This window comes from Balaenoptera physalus (genome assembly GCF_965194825.1).
Source record: "Balaenoptera physalus genome assembly, chromosome: 18".
Taxonomy (NCBI): Eukaryota; Metazoa; Chordata; class Mammalia; order Artiodactyla; family Balaenopteridae; genus Balaenoptera; species Balaenoptera physalus.
The window spans coordinates 1,980,746-1,997,613 of record NC_138899.1 but is presented as its reverse complement, the minus strand read 5'-3'; the positions used below and the strand labels follow the sequence as shown (position 1 = coordinate 1,997,613).

The 16,868-nt window shown below is 48.5% G+C and overlaps 1 protein-coding gene, 1 long non-coding RNA gene and 1 pseudogene across 25 annotated transcripts in view; 1 reads left to right on the top strand and 2 right to left on the bottom strand.

Moving 5' to 3' along the window:
* The window catches only part of LOC309647523, a 269,604-nt gene that overhangs the window by 74,808 nt on the left and 177,928 nt on the right, over positions 1-16,868 (bottom strand). The window lies entirely within an intron of this gene.
* ARHGEF7 (Rho guanine nucleotide exchange factor 7) overlaps positions 1-16,868 on the top strand; it is a 129,811-nt gene that overhangs the window by 92,978 nt on the left and 19,965 nt on the right. For all 23 annotated transcript variants that reach the window (XR_014256103.1, XM_082434935.1, XM_082434916.1 and 20 more), the window contains 7 exons: positions 1,739-1,861; positions 9,343-9,481; positions 10,220-10,279; positions 10,980-11,126; positions 11,872-11,958; positions 14,332-14,410; positions 14,569-14,708. Coding sequence is in view for 22 of the 23 variants with exons in the window: in XM_082434935.1 (XP_082291061.1) it covers positions 1,739-1,861; positions 9,343-9,481; positions 10,220-10,279; positions 10,980-11,126; positions 11,872-11,958; positions 14,332-14,410; positions 14,569-14,708 (775 nt within the window). In the remaining variant the exon portion in view is untranslated. The remainder of the gene's footprint in view (positions 1-1,738; positions 1,862-9,342; positions 9,482-10,219; positions 10,280-10,979; positions 11,127-11,871; positions 11,959-14,331; positions 14,411-14,568; positions 14,709-16,868) is intronic.
* On the bottom strand, positions 1,876-9,336 carry LOC309647519 (peptidyl-prolyl cis-trans isomerase A pseudogene; annotated as a pseudogene). The gene has a single exon. The product of its transcript is annotated as a peptidyl-prolyl cis-trans isomerase A pseudogene (transcript).

Genomic DNA, 16,868 nt, shown 5'->3' with positions numbered 1-16,868 from the left:
TTATGAGGGTTTTATAAACTGATGGGGGGCAAGTGTAGTGAATTCCTGCAGAACTGGGCTGAGAGAGGTCATAAAACTCTAGGGCCAAGGCGCGACAGGTCAAAAGAAAGAAAGAAAAAGGAAGGAAGGAAGGAAAGAAAAGAAAAAGAGAAAGAAAACCTTGTATAGTGAAGTCATTGTCCGTATATAATTCATGGACATGTAAGAAATGAAAATCCCTAGACCTAGATTTTAACTACATTCTCCTTTGAGTGCCTCGCGGCTGTGGTGTTGGACCAGGTGGGAAATGACGTCATGACAGCGTATAGCCCGGCACCGAGCAGTGTGTGTGCGGTCGCAGTAACTTCATCGTTTAGATAGTGCATCTCTAGTCTCCCTGTGCCCTGTCTCCAGCAGTGTTCTGTTTTTATTGGCCAAACTGTGACATCCCATCATTGCCGTTGCTTTCAGCCCCCTCAGCTGGGCAGTCGGGGTTCCCTGCTGGACTTCTCGTTGTAGAAGCCAGCCTCCTCCTGTCTCACTGTGTCTGAGTACGGCCGTCACCTGCTCAAATGTCAGTGTGTAATAGTCTCAGTAGACGTGTCTTCGGTGTCTGGACCCTGGTAGCAAGCAGGTCGTCTCAGTGTGTCTTTGAGGGAGGCATTCTTGGCTGTGTGTGATGCCTGGTCCTTGGTGACTTGGAAAGGGCGCTGGCCTTTGTCCCTCTCCTGGAGGTGTGTGCTGTCCTCCTCTGAGGGGTGCTGCGGTTTGTGTCTCAGAAAATTGAGGCATCATCTCTGTCTTGTAGTCAGTTTATTTTTGAACTTGTTTTGTATTCCCCTGAAAGACTGCAGTCACTTTTAAGGTGGTAGAGATCATTTCTTTCTCTGTTTTTAATCTGTTCGCGGTGCCTAAATGAATGGTTGAAGTTAATTTGTTGAGTCAGTGACTGCTTCTCCTGCAGATACACGGAACTGTGACTAATCCCTGAAGGCGATTAGAAACCCACTTAGGGCTAAGTTCACACTGGAGAGGAGTCTGCTGAAAGTGCAGATGCTAGCTTACTTTGGCTTCAGAGCTGAATCAATGAACTGAGCAGTGAAACTCGCAATAAGGAGCACACGCCCGGTCAGGGTTAGGCCGCTGCGTTATGGAAGTGCTGTCGACAGCTGGCCCGTCCTCCCCCAGGATTAAGGCGCCTCTCCTGCTCTGGACGAGTCTTTTCCCCACGTCAGTGATGATGGTGATGATGGTGATGGTGATGATGATGATGATGACGGTGATGACGATTGCCTGTAGGTTTCGTTGGCACGCTTGTCTCTCTGCCTACCACCGATTCTCTCCAGCCTTTGCCCAAAGGGAAAGAGGCCTGTTGTGTTTTCTCATCTGCCTGTCTTGATGCTCCTTCAGTAGAAAACCTTACCGACCAAGTAACCACATGTTATATTTCTCCTTATTTTACACGCAATTTAAGGCTTCATGACATTATTTTTCTCACTGCCCAAGGAATCCTGGACTTGCGCACAGGTCCTGGCGTCTGGACGCTGGAGAAAAGGACGGGCTTGGTTGGCTGCTTTATGGCAGAGCGGCTTCCGAGGCAGGTCCCTCCCCCCGCTGGCTCGTGGTCGGAGCACATACAGTCTGGGACTTGTGTGTGTCGTTTCTGTGGGGTGGTGCACAGGCCCTCCTCCCGCATGGTTCCCACGTTCACTACTGTCTGTGGCACTCAGGATGGTTCCCTTGTGCCTCTCCTCTCCAGGATGCCTGAAGCTCAGCAGAGAGTCGGAGGCTGCTTTTTAAACCTGATGCCGCAGATGAAGACCTTGTACCTTGCGTATTGTGCCAACCACCCGTCTGCAGTGAGCGTCCTCACGGAGCACAGGTGCGTCTCCGGGACTTGCCTCCCCGAGCGGGGAGGGGCGTCATGGGGTCCCCCCTGGAGCAGCTTGTTTCTGTCAGATATTACGTGCAATGCAGTGTGAACATTCACGCGTTTATTCAAAGATGATAATTTTAATTACCCTCGAAATTAGTGCCTGAGAAGTACTGGTGGGAAGTCTTTGAAATCCTGCTTAGTGCTTTTATGATAGAACAGGATGTGTTTTGAAGTCTCCCCCTCAGCTCAGACCCTTTGGGCAGTGGGTTGAGGAGCCGGTGAGTGTTCTGGAACGTGGCTGCAGGCTGAGTGCGGGCTGCTGGAATCGCGTTTCTCAGCGCGTAAACCCCACACCACGTGAGACAGAAGTACATCTGCTGTAGGACTAAATGTCCATTTACAGTGAGGCCTGGATTTCTTAGGAAAACATTAAGTTGGAGATCATTAGCTTTAGCTTTTCACCCCGAAGCAGCGGTGAAACAAGTGAAACAACGGACAGATTGATTTCCTGCTTGTTTGGTAAGACAAGGCCGTGCCTGTGTCCTGGAGGAGGGCCGGGCGCCCTGGGCAGCGGCGAGGACCACGGGCTCGGCCTGCAGATGGAGTGGGCGATGAGGCTCTGTTTCTGCTCCCAGAAGGGCACACGTTTGTATTAATAAGTGTTCTAGAAAGTATTTATGGTTTTTTCTGGAAACAGCAGTTCAGCCATAAATAGCAGTTCAATCATTGTTTAAACCATAAATGAAGAAATTGTGTTAGTCGCATCAGGGTAAACGCCACTGCGCTTGTGATTTAAATATTTAGTGTCAGCTTACTGAGTGTTTCGGTTTAAAGCTTAGAAACTGTGCTGGGAAGCAGGCATCGCTGAGATTGAGCTCAGGCTCCAGCGTAGCACCCCTGTGAGGGTGCCTGGGTTGTGTGGGCCTGGTGGCAGGGCCTCTGCGTCTGTCAGACCTGGTTTGAGCCCTGACTGTCTCTCTGAAGCAGCTGGGTCCCGGGAGGTCAGCCCTCTTCTCTGAGAGCGCTGGCCATAGGGCACCGTAGGCGTGAAGCAGAACGTGTAGACTGTCAGGGCTGAGTGAGCACGATGCACCCTCAATAAGTGCGAATTGCTTTACTGTCTTATCCAGACTCTGGGTGTTCACTGCTTCTCCGTGCGCGCGCTTTGATACTGAGCCTCCACGTGTAGTAAGGCATTTCCAGTCCTGCAGCGAAGCAAGCAGTCTTTGACACGGTGATGGAAAGAAGACATGGTGACCACAGAGATGAAGAACCCGTCGGGTCTTCTTCTTCCTCACGCTTCTGGGAGTGTGGGCAGTGTTAGCATGTCCTTCCTAGTTAAACCGTGAAGCGTGGATGCAGTTACATGCTCCGGCACCCACTCCTGGGAATGACAAGTTAAATGGAATTTCCACACCGGTGAAATGCGGAGATTACATTTGAGTCTCTGAAAATTCCTCAGGAATTACTGACACAGCCATGAGGGAGATAAACAGCAAATAGAATGTTAGGGTAAAATTGCACACCTTTTTAATTTTGCTTGCTCCTTCCCCCTTTTTGGTCGGGGGTTGATCCCCTAGGGATGGGTTGAAAGTATGAAAAGAGGGTGGACGTGAGGCTCTGTGCCGAAGGCGACATTTAAAGCCGTTCAGACTGTTGAAGTTTCCTAAAATGTTTAGACGTTCAAGAGGAATGCTCGCAAGCGTGTGCTGTTTCCCTCTCTTCTGTACTATTACTTTAACGACTGCTTGTGTAGTAGCTGAAACCTCAGTGGAGCTTTTTCCCAGAATAGCAGGGAGAGAGTACAGATGCGGTTCTGAGTGGCGACCTCTGCCCTCCTCCACGTGGCGAGTCCCGGAGCGGGAGGCGAGGGGACTGAGGTCAGGCTCGGGGACTGAGCCCGGAGACGGCGGGAGAGCGTGGCGGCCGCAGGATGCGCGGCCTGTGTGCCCTCCTGAGGCCCCGGGGCAGCGACGGCGCCCGCTCCGCCCGCAGCTCAGAGCCCGCTTCTGAGGCATAAGTCGGGGGATTGAGAGGAGGCTCACGGGGGGCTGGTGGCCTCTGTCGGCCTTCACGTTCCATTCTGGGACCCTAGCTTGTAGCCTCTTTCCTGTTTCCCCATGTTTGTCTTAAAGCCGCCACACTTAGGGATAGATTAATCTTTTTTTGCTTAAATATACTTTTTTCTTTTTTAATTTTTTTTTTATACAGCAGGTTCTTATTATCTATTTTATACATGTTAGTGTATATATGTCAATATACTTTTTCAGCATTGATTTAAACATAGTGTTTTGCAGTTTTAAAGTCTTATTTGCAGTCTTACGATCCTTACATTGTGTTAGTTTGAATTCTGAGTATGAATCTTGAAAATATATATACAGAACCATCAGTTCTACTCTGTGACATAAATCACAGCAAGATCCTTTTTTTTTTTTTTTTTTTTTTAAGATAAAACACAAGTCAAATTTATTATTAGATTTGTCCACAGTCAGCAATGGTGCTCTTCTTGCTGGTCTTGCCATTCCTGGACCCAGAGCGCTCCATGGCTTCCACAATATTCATGCCCTCTTTCACCTTGCCAAAGACCACATGCTTGCCATCCAACCACTCAGTCTGGGCAGTGCAGATGAAAAACTGGGAACCGTGTGTGTTGGGGCCAGCATTTGCCATGGACAAGGTGCCAGGACCCGTATGCTTCAGGAGGAAATTCTCATCATCAAATTTCTCCCCATAGATGGACTTGCCACCAGTGTCATTGTGGCGTGTGAAGTCACCATCCTGGCACATAAATTCCGGAATTATTCTGTGAAAGCAGGAACCTTTATAACCAAAGCCTTTCTCCCCAGTGCTCAGAGCACAAAAGTTTTCTGCTGTCTTTGGAACTTTGTCTGCAAACAGCTCCAGTCTGTTAACATAGCTTTATGGATTGGATGAGCAGTCACTTCTTGGTTTCCAGGTCCCTTACCTCGAAGGAGACGCGGCCCAAGGGCTCGCCGTTGACGGGCGATGTCAGAGAACACGGCAGGGTTGACTATGTTTGGGCAGCGCGGGAGGTTCCGGGGTGGTGGTCTCTGCAAAGCCAGCAAGATCCTTTTTGACCCACCTCCTAGAGTAAGGGAAATAAAAACAAAAATAAACAAATGGGACCTAATGAAACTTAAAAGCTTTTGCACAGCAAAGGAAACCATAAACAAGACGAAAAGACAACCCTCAGGATGGAAGGAAATATTTGCAAATGAAACAACGGACAAAGGATTAATCTCCAAAATATACAAACAGCTCATGGAGCTCAATATCAAAAAAACAAACAATCCAATTGAAAAATGGGCAGAAGACCTAAAGAGACATTTCACCAAAGAAGACATACAGATGGCCAAGAGGCACATGAAAAGATGCTCAACATCACTAATTATTAGAGAAATGCAAATCAAAACTACAATGAGGTATCACCTCACACCGGTCAAAATGGCCATCATCAAAAAATCTAGAAACCATAAATGCTGGAGAGGGTGTGGAGAAAAGGGAACCCTCTTGCACTGTTGGTGGGAATGTAAATTGATAAGAGCCACTATGGAGAACAGTATGGAGGTTCCTTAAAAAACTAAAAATAGAATTACCATATGACCCAGCAATCCCACTACTGGACATATACCCTGAGAAAACCATAGTTCAAAAGGGTCATGTACCACAATGTTCACTGCAGCACTATTTACAATAGCCAGGACATGGAAGCAACCTGAGTGTCCATTGACAGATGAATGGATAAAGAAGTTGTGGCACATATATACAGTGGAATATTCCTCAGCCATAAAAAGAAACAAAATTGAGTTATTTGTAGTGAGGTGGATGGACCTAGAGTCTGTCCTACAGAGTGAAGTAAGTCAGAAGGAGAAAAATACCTTATGCTAATGCATATATATGGAATCTGAAAAAGCAATACTGATGAACCTAGTTGGCAGGGCAGGAATAAAGACGCAGACGTAGAGAATGGACTTGAGGACACGGGGAGGGGGAAGGGTAAGCTGGGACCAAGTGAGAGGTGGCATGGACGTACGTACACTACCAAATATAAAATAGATAGTGGGAAGCAGGCGCATAGCACAGGGAGATCAGCTCGGTGCTTTGTGACCACCTAGAGGGGTGGGATAGGGAGGGTGGGAGGGAGGCTCAAGAGGGAGGGGATATGGGGATATATGTATATGTATAGCTGATTCACTTAGTTACGCAGCAGAAACTCGCACACCGTTGTAAAGCAGTTATACTCCAATAAAGATGTTTAAAAAAAAAAAATAGTTCAGCTGCCCTTGGATGGCAAAAAAAAAGAAACGCCAGTTCTGTTGAATTATAACTGATGTGTGCCTTTTGCTTTATCATATGATAGTAGCCTCATAGGCTCATGGCTGCCTGTTCTGAGTGAATTACGGGTTGCGTTTTTTCCAGCACTTTAATTGTGGCTTTTTGCTGGGCTACTTGATGGCTCTCGGTATGTTCTCCTGGTTGCCGTCTTGCAGCCCATGGTGTCATTTCAGTAAATACGGAGGAGGTGCGCTGTGTAACGATCGCCGGCATCAGTAGAAATTAAGCTGAAAGAGCCTTTGTTTTGTCAGAAAAGCTGTAACCAGCCGTTTTGTCTTGTTTTATTGTAGTACTAAATTTTTTTTTAAAACTAAGAAAATATTACATTGATCTATAAAGATTTATAAAAAGTTCTGTTCCCTTAACTGTGCACGTGTCTGGCATTGCAAGCCTGTCATGTGAATATTAAAAGAAGTTACTTTTGCTTTTGCAAAAATTCCACATACATTTTTAGTTGTAGGGAATTTTGGGGGCTGGGTGGGTGATGAGGATAATTTGCTTAGTTTTATTCATTATTGTCTGCCATAACTATGGTTATGAAACTGCACGTATAATACTGAAATATCAAAAATGGCCTGAAGAGACTTTTTGACGATTTTTCTTGTGGTAGAAAAGGCCCCAATTGGATTATATTTAAAGGAGTCGAAATGTACTGTTGGTACCATTAAGCTTCATTTTTATGGGACTGTGCTTGATCGTTTGTTCAACACTCAGAGAAATGCTGGTAAAATATAAATTTCTCCTCCATAAAGCCATCATTTCTCTCTGCTCACACGTTAGGGATGGGTGGGCTGATCTGAAGAGGCGAACGTTTCCGAGTGAAAATGTGTGAGGGCTAGGGCGGGCGCGGCGGGCGCAAGACGTGGAGCGGCCGAGTGTGGGTAGGGGGGTCCCGCCTGGGCTCGGCTGCTGTTGGCAGTGGCTCCCGTCTGCAGACGTGCACGATGACCCCTGTCTCAGGCCCGGGGTGGCGTGGGTGGGAGTGGTGCACAGTGCGTGTCCGGTGCCGTCGCCCCTCCTCTGTCCCTCTCCCTGACGCGCGCTCCTGTCTGTGCATCTCCTCTGCCCGAGCTTGGGGAGGTGGGCCAGGAGGCAGCCCTGAGGGTCAGGCTTGGAAGAGCCCTGCAAGGAGGGGAAGGCAGGGTGATGGCAGAGCGTGGAACCGTGCGCGGCGGTGCCAGCGCCAGGCTCACCCACAGCAGGGTCCCGGAGCACTGCCTGCCTGGCTTCGGAAGCCCAGCCCTGTGGTTTTCCGGGAAGGCCGTTCTTCGGAAGCACAGAGTTCTGTGCACAGAGGTGTTGGGTCGTGTTGCCTATGAAAGCGCGTGTGCACGTAGAGCCCTAGAAGTAGTTGGGCCGCTTCTGTGCTAAATATTTTAAATTGCACCACTGTGGCAGGCTGTCTCGCAGGAAGGAAGTCATTACGAAGCCTTCCTTCTGATGGAAATGGGAAAAATGTGTATTGTATATGCTGAGTTGTTACAACGAGGACTTTGTGAAAATTTTCCCATTTTATAAGTTGCTTTGATTTTGATAATAGCTCCTAAATGTGTACGTATATTTTTTTAAAAGGTTGATTTTTGAAAAAAACTATGTATAGGTAGGTAGGTAGGTAGAGGGCAGGTGCTGTTAACTCTGCTGTCACTGTTCTTACGCAGCCCAGGACGGCGCTCCGACTTCAGGCCACCCACGTTGTCACGAGCCCCAGCGTAGACAGGCGCTGTCTTCGAGAGAGGTCTTACTGCTTAAGAGACATAAGGCTGACTTCCCAGTGATTGATTAATTTGTTTTCAGCCTGATATTTGAAAGCTTTTATTTCTGAGTTGGTTTAGTCGAGTCAGATACCGTCCCCTTTGGATGTGTCAGCAGAATCGATGTGCAGGGTTGAGCGTAAGAGGTGGGCAGTGCCAGCACCAGCTCTGCTGTCACACCTCCCACAGAAAGTCACTCTAGGTTGTACCATAGGAGACTCGTATTCACCGCTTTTGAACTAGCAGTTTCAGCAGTTTTCAGCCCTAGGAAGCTTGGGCGGGCGGCCACGCACAGCTGGGGGTGGAGGTGAGGAGCGAGGCGGGTTCAGCTGACCCGCACCCGGGGGGGATGGGCTCGGTGATGCTTCAGGACCCCGAGGTTGTCCCGCCCTCCCAGTGGCCGGGTGCCGCCTCTTCTCACAGCCTGCAGTCCAGGTGTCCTCCGTCCCCGGTGTCTGGAGGGACACGTCTCGGCAGCAGTGAGGGGCACAGACTGGCTTCCTGCCACGGACCCTTTATAAACGTCATCTGTCCCTCAGTGCAGAGACAGAAGCGCAGAGTTTCAGTCACAGACGTGAGCCACAAATGTGTGGGTGCCAGAGCTTGACCCACAGCTGCGCCCCTGGCCTTCCTGGGGTCTTCCTGAGCTGGAGCCCCCAGGGCGGCACAGGGTGCGATGCGGGGCCGCTCAGGAGGGCGTTGCCACTGGAGCGTTAGGTGGAAAGTGGTGAGGGTGAGGGTGACAGAGGAGGAGGACGATATTAAAGACGTGCTTTTAAAGCTAATTTAGTTTCTGAGTGTATACTCGGTGGCCTCACCTACAAATGCGGAAAACTTTCTTCACACACGTTGGGAGGGTTAAATGAAATGATGATGCGAAAATGCTTTGGAAAGTTTAAAGGCTGAGTACGTGTGAGTTACTTTATCGTGCTGCATCGTGCAGCCGCCTTCAGGGACTAAAGCACCGGGAGGGTCAGCGCCACGATTCAGTTCGTTGTAGTCGGGACGCATCTCCTTACGCGTTTTACCGTCTTGAAGTTCCAGGTAACTGGGCCCTGTTCTTGCTCTCAGAAGGCCACTCACATTCACACTCTTCCACAGGAAATTGACTCGCTGAGGTGGCCTTTCGTGATGGGGTTGCTGGGGAACCACAGGTGCTCTGTGTCATGCACACGTGGTTTTGCTCAGGCTGAGGGCGAGAACGTGAACCGTGTGGGGATCTCCCCTCTGGTGTTGGGAGGTAACCGGCACGTGTTGGGCTGTGAACCGTCGGGGACACCGCGTGGTTCTTCACAGTCCTGGTGGGGGGGGCGGGCGCGCGGCCCTTCTGAGCTCTAACGGTGGCCTCTCCTCCCCTCCCCGCGTGCTGCGCGTGGTCAGTGAAGAGCTGGGCGAGTTCATGGAGATGAAGGGCGCCAGCAGCCCCGGCATTCTCGTGCTGACCACCGGCCTCAGCAAGCCGTTCATGCGCCTGGACAAGTACCCCGCGCTGCTCAAGGAGCTGGAGAGGCACATGGAGGTACTGCCTGCCCGCCCCGCCCACGCCGGCCACGCCTGCGCCACGCCCGCCACGCCAGGGAGAGGGCTCCCGGGCCAGATCCTGCAGAGGGGGTTTATGCAGCGGCCCGTAGCTCGGGATTTTCAGAATGGTGTTGTTAGACGTGAGCTTGTTTCCCTTATCCCGGCTCTGTGGGAAAGCACCTGCTCCTTCAGCTCCTCTCCCACCCGCCGCTGCTGACGGGAGGTTTTCCAGTCGCTAGAAAACGTTCAGCGCGCTGAGGTGTCGTATCAGGAACGCGTACTTACAGTGTTGTTAAGTGCATAAGTTACAGAGTAATACTAGTAAAAGAATCAACTAATGACATGTATTTATCCTGCGTTCAGATACCAGGCTGTGGGCCTGGCAGAAATTTGGGTTCAGGTTACTGGCTTGGTTAGGCCGTAGGGAACCATTTCCCAAAGGGCAGGCCATCCAGCCTGCTTCACAGCGGTTCCCCTCTGCCCTCTGGTGCCAGAGCAGCAGAGGCCTGTAAGGGATGGGCGTGGCCGCGTGCCGGCCTCCCTCTCCAGGGCAGAGTCCACATCTCTCTGCCCCATGATCCCCTCAAGGACTAAGAAATGGCACTTCAGTGCTGCGAAGAATAGGACGGGTTACAGGTTGAAAAGTATAGGGAAGGTCCGAGCCAGTCTACAGAGTGCCTTTCTAAGAAAAAACTTTTCACGATGAAAGCTAATAGTGTACTTCTTCTATTCAAAGGGTTATCATCCAGATAGACAAGATATTCAAAAATCCATGACTGCCTTCAAAAACCTTTCAGTAAGTGATGAAGCATATTACGTTGTGGTTTTTCCCCGTCAGACATTATTATGGCAAACAAATGCAGAAAATTACTTGTGAAGTATAATTTGGATTTACTCTGATGAAATAAAAATAAATACATAGTGGTTACGCCATGGCTGGTAAACTCTCATGCTTACTGGACTGTGGCCAGCAGGAAAATGAACTGATAATTGTTTAAATTTTACAAAAGGCACCACGTGACGCTGTAGCTACTTACGGTGGCTCAGAGCACGTTGTTAACCTCGTCCCACAGTGTCTTTCGTGGCTGAGTGTGAAATGGAATACTGCTGGGTCTTTTTTATCGGTTGTCATGCTGTCTTACTGACTTGAGTTTCTGGAGTATGTGTCTTATTTACAGCACCAGTGGAACTTACTCTTTTTTCCCCTCTTCTCAGTCTTCTCTGTTGCATTCACTAGTAAAAGCAGAAAATATTTTTCTTGCCCAGTCCACGTTTTTTCTTCTAAAAGTGGCAGGAATGGCTATATTTTTCTAAAACAGTGTTTCTCATTCTAGAGCTGTCGTGTGTTTTGTCTCTCTTGACTTGATTCCATACTTGTGAAGTAAGCAAATTGTTCACTAGGTGATCTGTCTTAAGAAGTAAGATACAAAGCAATAGGGCCAAAATCTAAGGTTCCAGGAGTCCTATTTCTTCTGACGGTGTTCTGTGCTTCTCAGGCGCAGTGTCAAGAAGTACGGAAAAGGAAGGAGCTGGAGCTGCAGATCCTGACGGAAGCCATCCGGAGCTGGGAGGGAGATGACATTAAGACCCTGGGCAACGTCATTTACATGTCCCAGGTCCTGATTCAGTGCGCTGGGAGCGAGGTACCGCAGTGCACGAGCGCCGTTCCCAACACTGCTTTCCAAGGGCCCCTGCACGTGGCCGGTTTGGGAGGCGTCTGCCTGGGACACGGCTTCCCAGCGTTCCTTCACTTTTGTGGGCAGTGTGTCGATGGCGGTGCGTGGAAGTGCTGCCTGCATTTCTCTTTGTGTCTCCTTTTAGATTCTTGGGAATCTTTGTCCTTCGCTTGTGGTCTTTGTGGGGCTTTTCTTACCTATTGAAGCAAATGAGTTTTAATACATGAACAGTGCTGTTAGGTCTTTCATGTAGATTGGGTAAAGTTTATGGGGTGGATGGAAACATTGAGTTGACGTGTTGGATTTTAGGTTAGTGCCAGGGTCTATCAATGGACTAAATCCATCTCCGCATTTTATTCCACCCTCTTTCAGCCTGAAGGGCCCACCTGGTCACCCACTGCCCCTAAAGGCTTACAGGTTCTTTTCCTCCATTTTCTCTCAACCACAGAAAGAAGATTTTACTAATTAAGAGTTAATGGCAGAGCTAAACTCCTTAATCAGACTTTATAAACAGATGTTACGTGGGCTACTTGTGAGTCTAAGAATTTATCATAGTTTTGTTTCCCTTTAATTTAGCTAATTAAATTTGGTAGAGAGAAATATCTAAACAGGAAGTATGGTATAATAGTTCATAAGGCCTAATATAAATATTCTCACAACTGTAAAGTGTGTGTTTTTAAAACAATTATTTGAATTTGCTCTTTTACATTAGGAAAAGAATGAACGGTATCTTCTGCTCTTCCCGAATATTTTGCTAATGTTGTCTGCCAGTCCTAGGATGAGTGGTTTTATATACCAGGTAAAACACGTTTTAAATTTATATTTAATTCTTTATTGTGGATCTGAAAATCATTTCCAGGCTTGTTTTGAGTTTTGTGTTCAGTACTACATGCATCTATTTGTGGGCTGCATGTAGTGTTGTATGTATAGTGTTACATTCAAATACGTACACACAAGTCCTGTCTGTGCGTTTCGATGTGATTGTGCAAATTAGGATCCTTGTGTTAATCCAAAGCAAAAAAAGAAGGAAACTGAAATTTGTAGAGCTGCCCCCAAGGACACAGACTGCTGAGGTGTGGTTGCAGCCCGTCGCCACCAAGTCGTGTCCCGCTTCCTTCCTGGTGGCTGGTACACGGTGGGCACAGCAGCGGGCTAGCTGGAGGGGGACGCGCGGCCGAGGTGGTTCGGGGGCAGTGCACCACCACGACAGTCGTGGGCACACATCGGGTGGTGTACGTGGTAGTGAATGATCATTCAGCCTTTTTATTGTTAATCATTTTTCTGATTTTCTTTGAGAGAATATGAGAGCTGATTGAAGAAGAACATGCAAGGGGAAAAAAGAAAAAAGAAAAAAATTTCTTTTTTTGTACGCTGATTTCAAATGTGGTATTAAGTGCCTTATGCATTTTCTGTCTGTCTAGTAGGAGCTTCTAGCAAGGTTTACTGCCTTCTCTCTGTGTAGTTACAGAAGCTTCTGCCTTTCCCATCAATTTTTCAAGGCCTGGCTAGTCACCAGATGCTGTTTCAACAGAGATCGTCCTTTGTTTTCTCTGAGCTGCGTTTCTGCATACGTAGCACGTTGTTTGTTTTGTCCCCGACGAGAGCGCTAGTGGGTCCTGAGTCCAGAGTGTCCACGGCTTGTTTGTACCTGCACAGAAAGCTCTGCCACCCAAAGGGGAGTGTCATCACACACTCCAAAAGGAGCACTTTACAATTGAGAAAGCAGCTGTACACGCGCAAGCCTAGAAAAATAATACCTCTTAGTTTGTAAGCCTGCCGCTGACTGATGTCTGGCTGAGGGAGCACCTACGCAGGTTCCCCCAAACTGGCGGCTCCCGCTTTAAATGACCTTGGTCCTTTTCCATCAGCCTTCTCCAGCTTCGTGCTTTACACCCAAGAGGCTGAGTCGGGGCCCTGCTTTGACCTGCAGGAGCTGAGGTTGCCGTCTGGGGCAGGCTTAGGCCCCTAGGATGGTGGCATTGACGTGCCACCAGCAGAGCACTATTCTCCCGCCCTGTGCACCGTTTCCTGGGGGGTTTCTCTCCAAGTGCTGTGGCCCACGGCCCACGTACTGTCAGTATTCATTTCTGGCTTTGAAGGATGTTAAAAAGCACTACATCCAGCAACAGTGAGCACGTGCTGTCCTCCGGGGTTACTGCTGCGTTAAATGCAGCCCCGCAGCTTTGTTTCCTGTAGAGTTCTCAGAGCCCTTGGTCACCCCTGTGCCTTAGGACTCTTGGAAGGGCGTCTGCAGTGCCTGCCTCTGACCACGGCTGTGCCAGTGCTACCTGCCGTCCCGCCTGCCGAGCCCTGGTGGCCCGTGGACTGGATGAGACCTGTCTCGGGAGGGGAGGGGTGGGGAGACCGCCTCGTGCCCTGTGGGGTGCTTAGCGTCACCCCTGTAGACGTCAGGAGCCCTGTGGGCTGTGGCATCGCCGGCGCCCCCTGCAGGGCGGGACTCCCGCTGCCACCCCACTGAGGGTCCTGCTTCTCGGGGGGCGGCTTGGCCCCAGTCCTCAGGGAGAGACTTTCCCTGAGGACCTGCTTGGCCACCGCGTTCCCCTTCCGGCCCATCTCTGGCCTCTCTCCGTGGACGTTGCCGCTCCCCTCCCCGAGCCCTCTGCTGTCAGAGCGCATGGGTTGGCTGCTGCTTTCTGCATTCTGTGCAGCGCTCAGCACAGCTCTTGACTTCCTGTCTGGTGACGACCACGCACGACTACCGTACAGTTCCTCTTGCTCCGGCTTCCTTCTTACTTTGCCTTCAGACGTGGAACTTCCTCTGCATTTCTTTAAGGCAAATCTGTGCTTCCTTTGCATAAAGAACATCATTTAAAACAGCCACTGTAGACTCTAGTTTTTTCATCATGATGTGTAATGTTTTTGTGTCCTGCTGTTTATGTTTAGAGTAACCCATCAGATGAAATTTATTTGTTTTCTAGTTTGCTGCTCTGTACCTTTTTGCTGGCTCATTTCTTGATTATAGTATTAGGATTTCTTGTTTGAGATAGAGGTTCGTATTATACATGCATTTGGTACAAACAAAAGAGCATTTTTGCTTTACAGAGACAGTTCCTCTGCCATTTCTAAAATCATTTAATGTTTGCTTTATTAATGGTATCTTCATTACTAGAAAAGCACTAATTGTTCTTTTTTTGGGGGGGTTCTTTTTTAGGGAAAGCTGCCAACGACAGGAATGACAATCACAAAGCTTGAGGACGGTGAAAATCATAGGAATGCATTTGAAATATCAGGTGATAGGCACAGACTGCGTGGGTGCCCGCAGCGTGCAGGCCCTTGCCGAGCCTTCCGGGGGCTGGCGCGGCAGCGCTGTCGGCCCTCCTCGGGGGGCGCGTGTGCGTGCGTGTGGGCCCCGCCTGCTCCCCACTTCAGCTGCGTTCCTCTCCTGCAGGGAGCATGATTGAGCGGATCTTGGTGTCCTGCAGCGACCAGCAGGACCTCCACGAGTGGGTGGACCGTCTGCAGAAGCAGACGAAGGTCACCTCTGCCGGGAACCCCGCCGTCAAGCCTCACCCTGTGCCGTCTCACACCGTAAGGGCCCCCGCCCCTCTCCCGCCGCCAGGCGCCGGGCTCAGCCTTGGGTTCGGTTGCCAGCAAGTGATCAAGGGCTTTAAGGCATAGTCAGCCTCTGGGTCAGGAAAGCGCGTTGTGTTTCTCTGCACGCACTTGCTCATTGCCAGTGGATGGTGAATGGCCACACACACACACACACGCACACACACACAGACACACATACAGACACACACACACAGAGACATACAGACACACAGACACACACACACACAGGGACAGACACACACACACACAGTTCATGGCCCCTGGCTAGGAAGCTGCCTTGCTCAGAGTGGGTCCTGTAACCTAAGTTGGTTTCATCCAAAAGCCTGAGAGCCACTGGTCCATAGAGGGCTTTTCTGAGCATTTTAATTGTATTTATTATGTTTCATCAAAAAAACAAACAGTGACTACTTACGATGACGAAAAGGACCAGATTCATGTTGAAGGCATTAGAATGTAATTTTTGACTCATTGTTTTGATTGTAAGAAATCTGTTATCTTCTACTTTTAGAAAAGCTCAATAGCTCTTTAAGTTTTTAGATACTTAAACATTTCAAAATATATCAGCGCCAAAGTGTCAGTGTTTAGAACTTCTCTTTACTGGTGTTTCATGCTTAATGAAACACTGGTATTGAATCATCTGAACATTCATCATCTTTACCAGGTAATATTGAAAAACCAGGCACCCTTCTTACAAATGACTAGGGTCTCGCCTCACAGCATTTCTGGCTGGTGGGTTCTTCTTGCCATCCTTGCCAGACTGTGACGATCTTTACTGGGAGTTTTCTACCACCTGTGGTCGCCATCCTTGGGGTTAAAGTTTTAGCTCAGGGACGGTGGCCATGGCACAGCGTGCTGGTCACGGGTGCAATGTCTCAGGCCAGTTCTCAGCAGTTTGGGGGTTAAAACTGCTCGTTTGCTTCAGCTAATGTTTCATTTTGAATGGCTCCACCATTTATAACTTTTCCATACTTTTAAAAAATACTAAAGATACTTTTAAAACATACTAAAGATGCTTAGCTTTCACGGGACTACATTTATCCCGAGGACATATGTGCGTCCATAAGGCAAGTGCCTTCCCGCTCAGATTGTCTGTAACAGCCTGAGGCTAACCTTTATAAAGTCACATCAAGTAACACTGTGCTGTGTATCGGGACGCTGGCCGCTCTCGTTCCTCTTCTCGTCACATAGTGGCAAGGGAGTTACAGCCCCGCTGTCTGGAGGGCGCTGTGCCCCCCACGCAGGCTTGTCAGGTGTTGTGTGTTCTTCTTACGGAGGCTGTCTTTGGGCGTGTCTGTGTTCTCCCTGTGATTGCTGTGTCCAGCTTGAATGATACTCTAACTTTAGCATAAAGCTACCTCTCTTGACTTTTACAAGCAAGGAGAAATAAAACCAAATGTTACTTACTGTGACATTGCTAGAAGGGATGTTTTGCGTAATTTTCTCCTTTTGTGAGTTATTTAGTTTGAAAATATTATTTTATAGTGGTTGTATAACATGTCACAACACACACACACACACACACACACACCCAGGACAGGTGTATGGTCACTGCAGAGAGTCCACTGCTTCTGTCCTTGCACACCCAGCCTCAGCTGGAGCCTGGGCTTCCCTTTAAGCCTGTTTTTCAGATATTGTTCAGTTCTTTTGAATGATGGTCTCACTTAGGTTTCCAGCTCACAGAACCACTCAGCTCTTTCTCCTGTTAAGCATACTGTATTGTTTTCGGCTAATTTGAGGTCATTAGCTAATGTTGAATGTTATTTATTTTATTCAACATTTTCTTATTTAATTGTCAGTGTGATGGAATACTTTTGGGTTTTCTAGGAATATAAACCCTATTAATAAGGTCCTTCTGAGAAATTAGATTTATATAACTTTGTTTTGATTAAAGCTGATTTTTCTGAGAAAATGTTTTATCCCAGGGATTGGCAAAATTTTTCTATAAAAAGACAGTAAATATTTGGGGGGTTTTTAGGCAATATGATCTCTGTTATAATTATATTTTGCTTTTGTAATACAAAAGCAGCCACTGACAGGAATAGGCCTGACTGTGTCCCAGGAGCATCTCTTTTTTTTTTTTAAACAAAAACAGGGATCAGGCCCTAGTTTTGCCCACCCCTGAATCACCAGGCA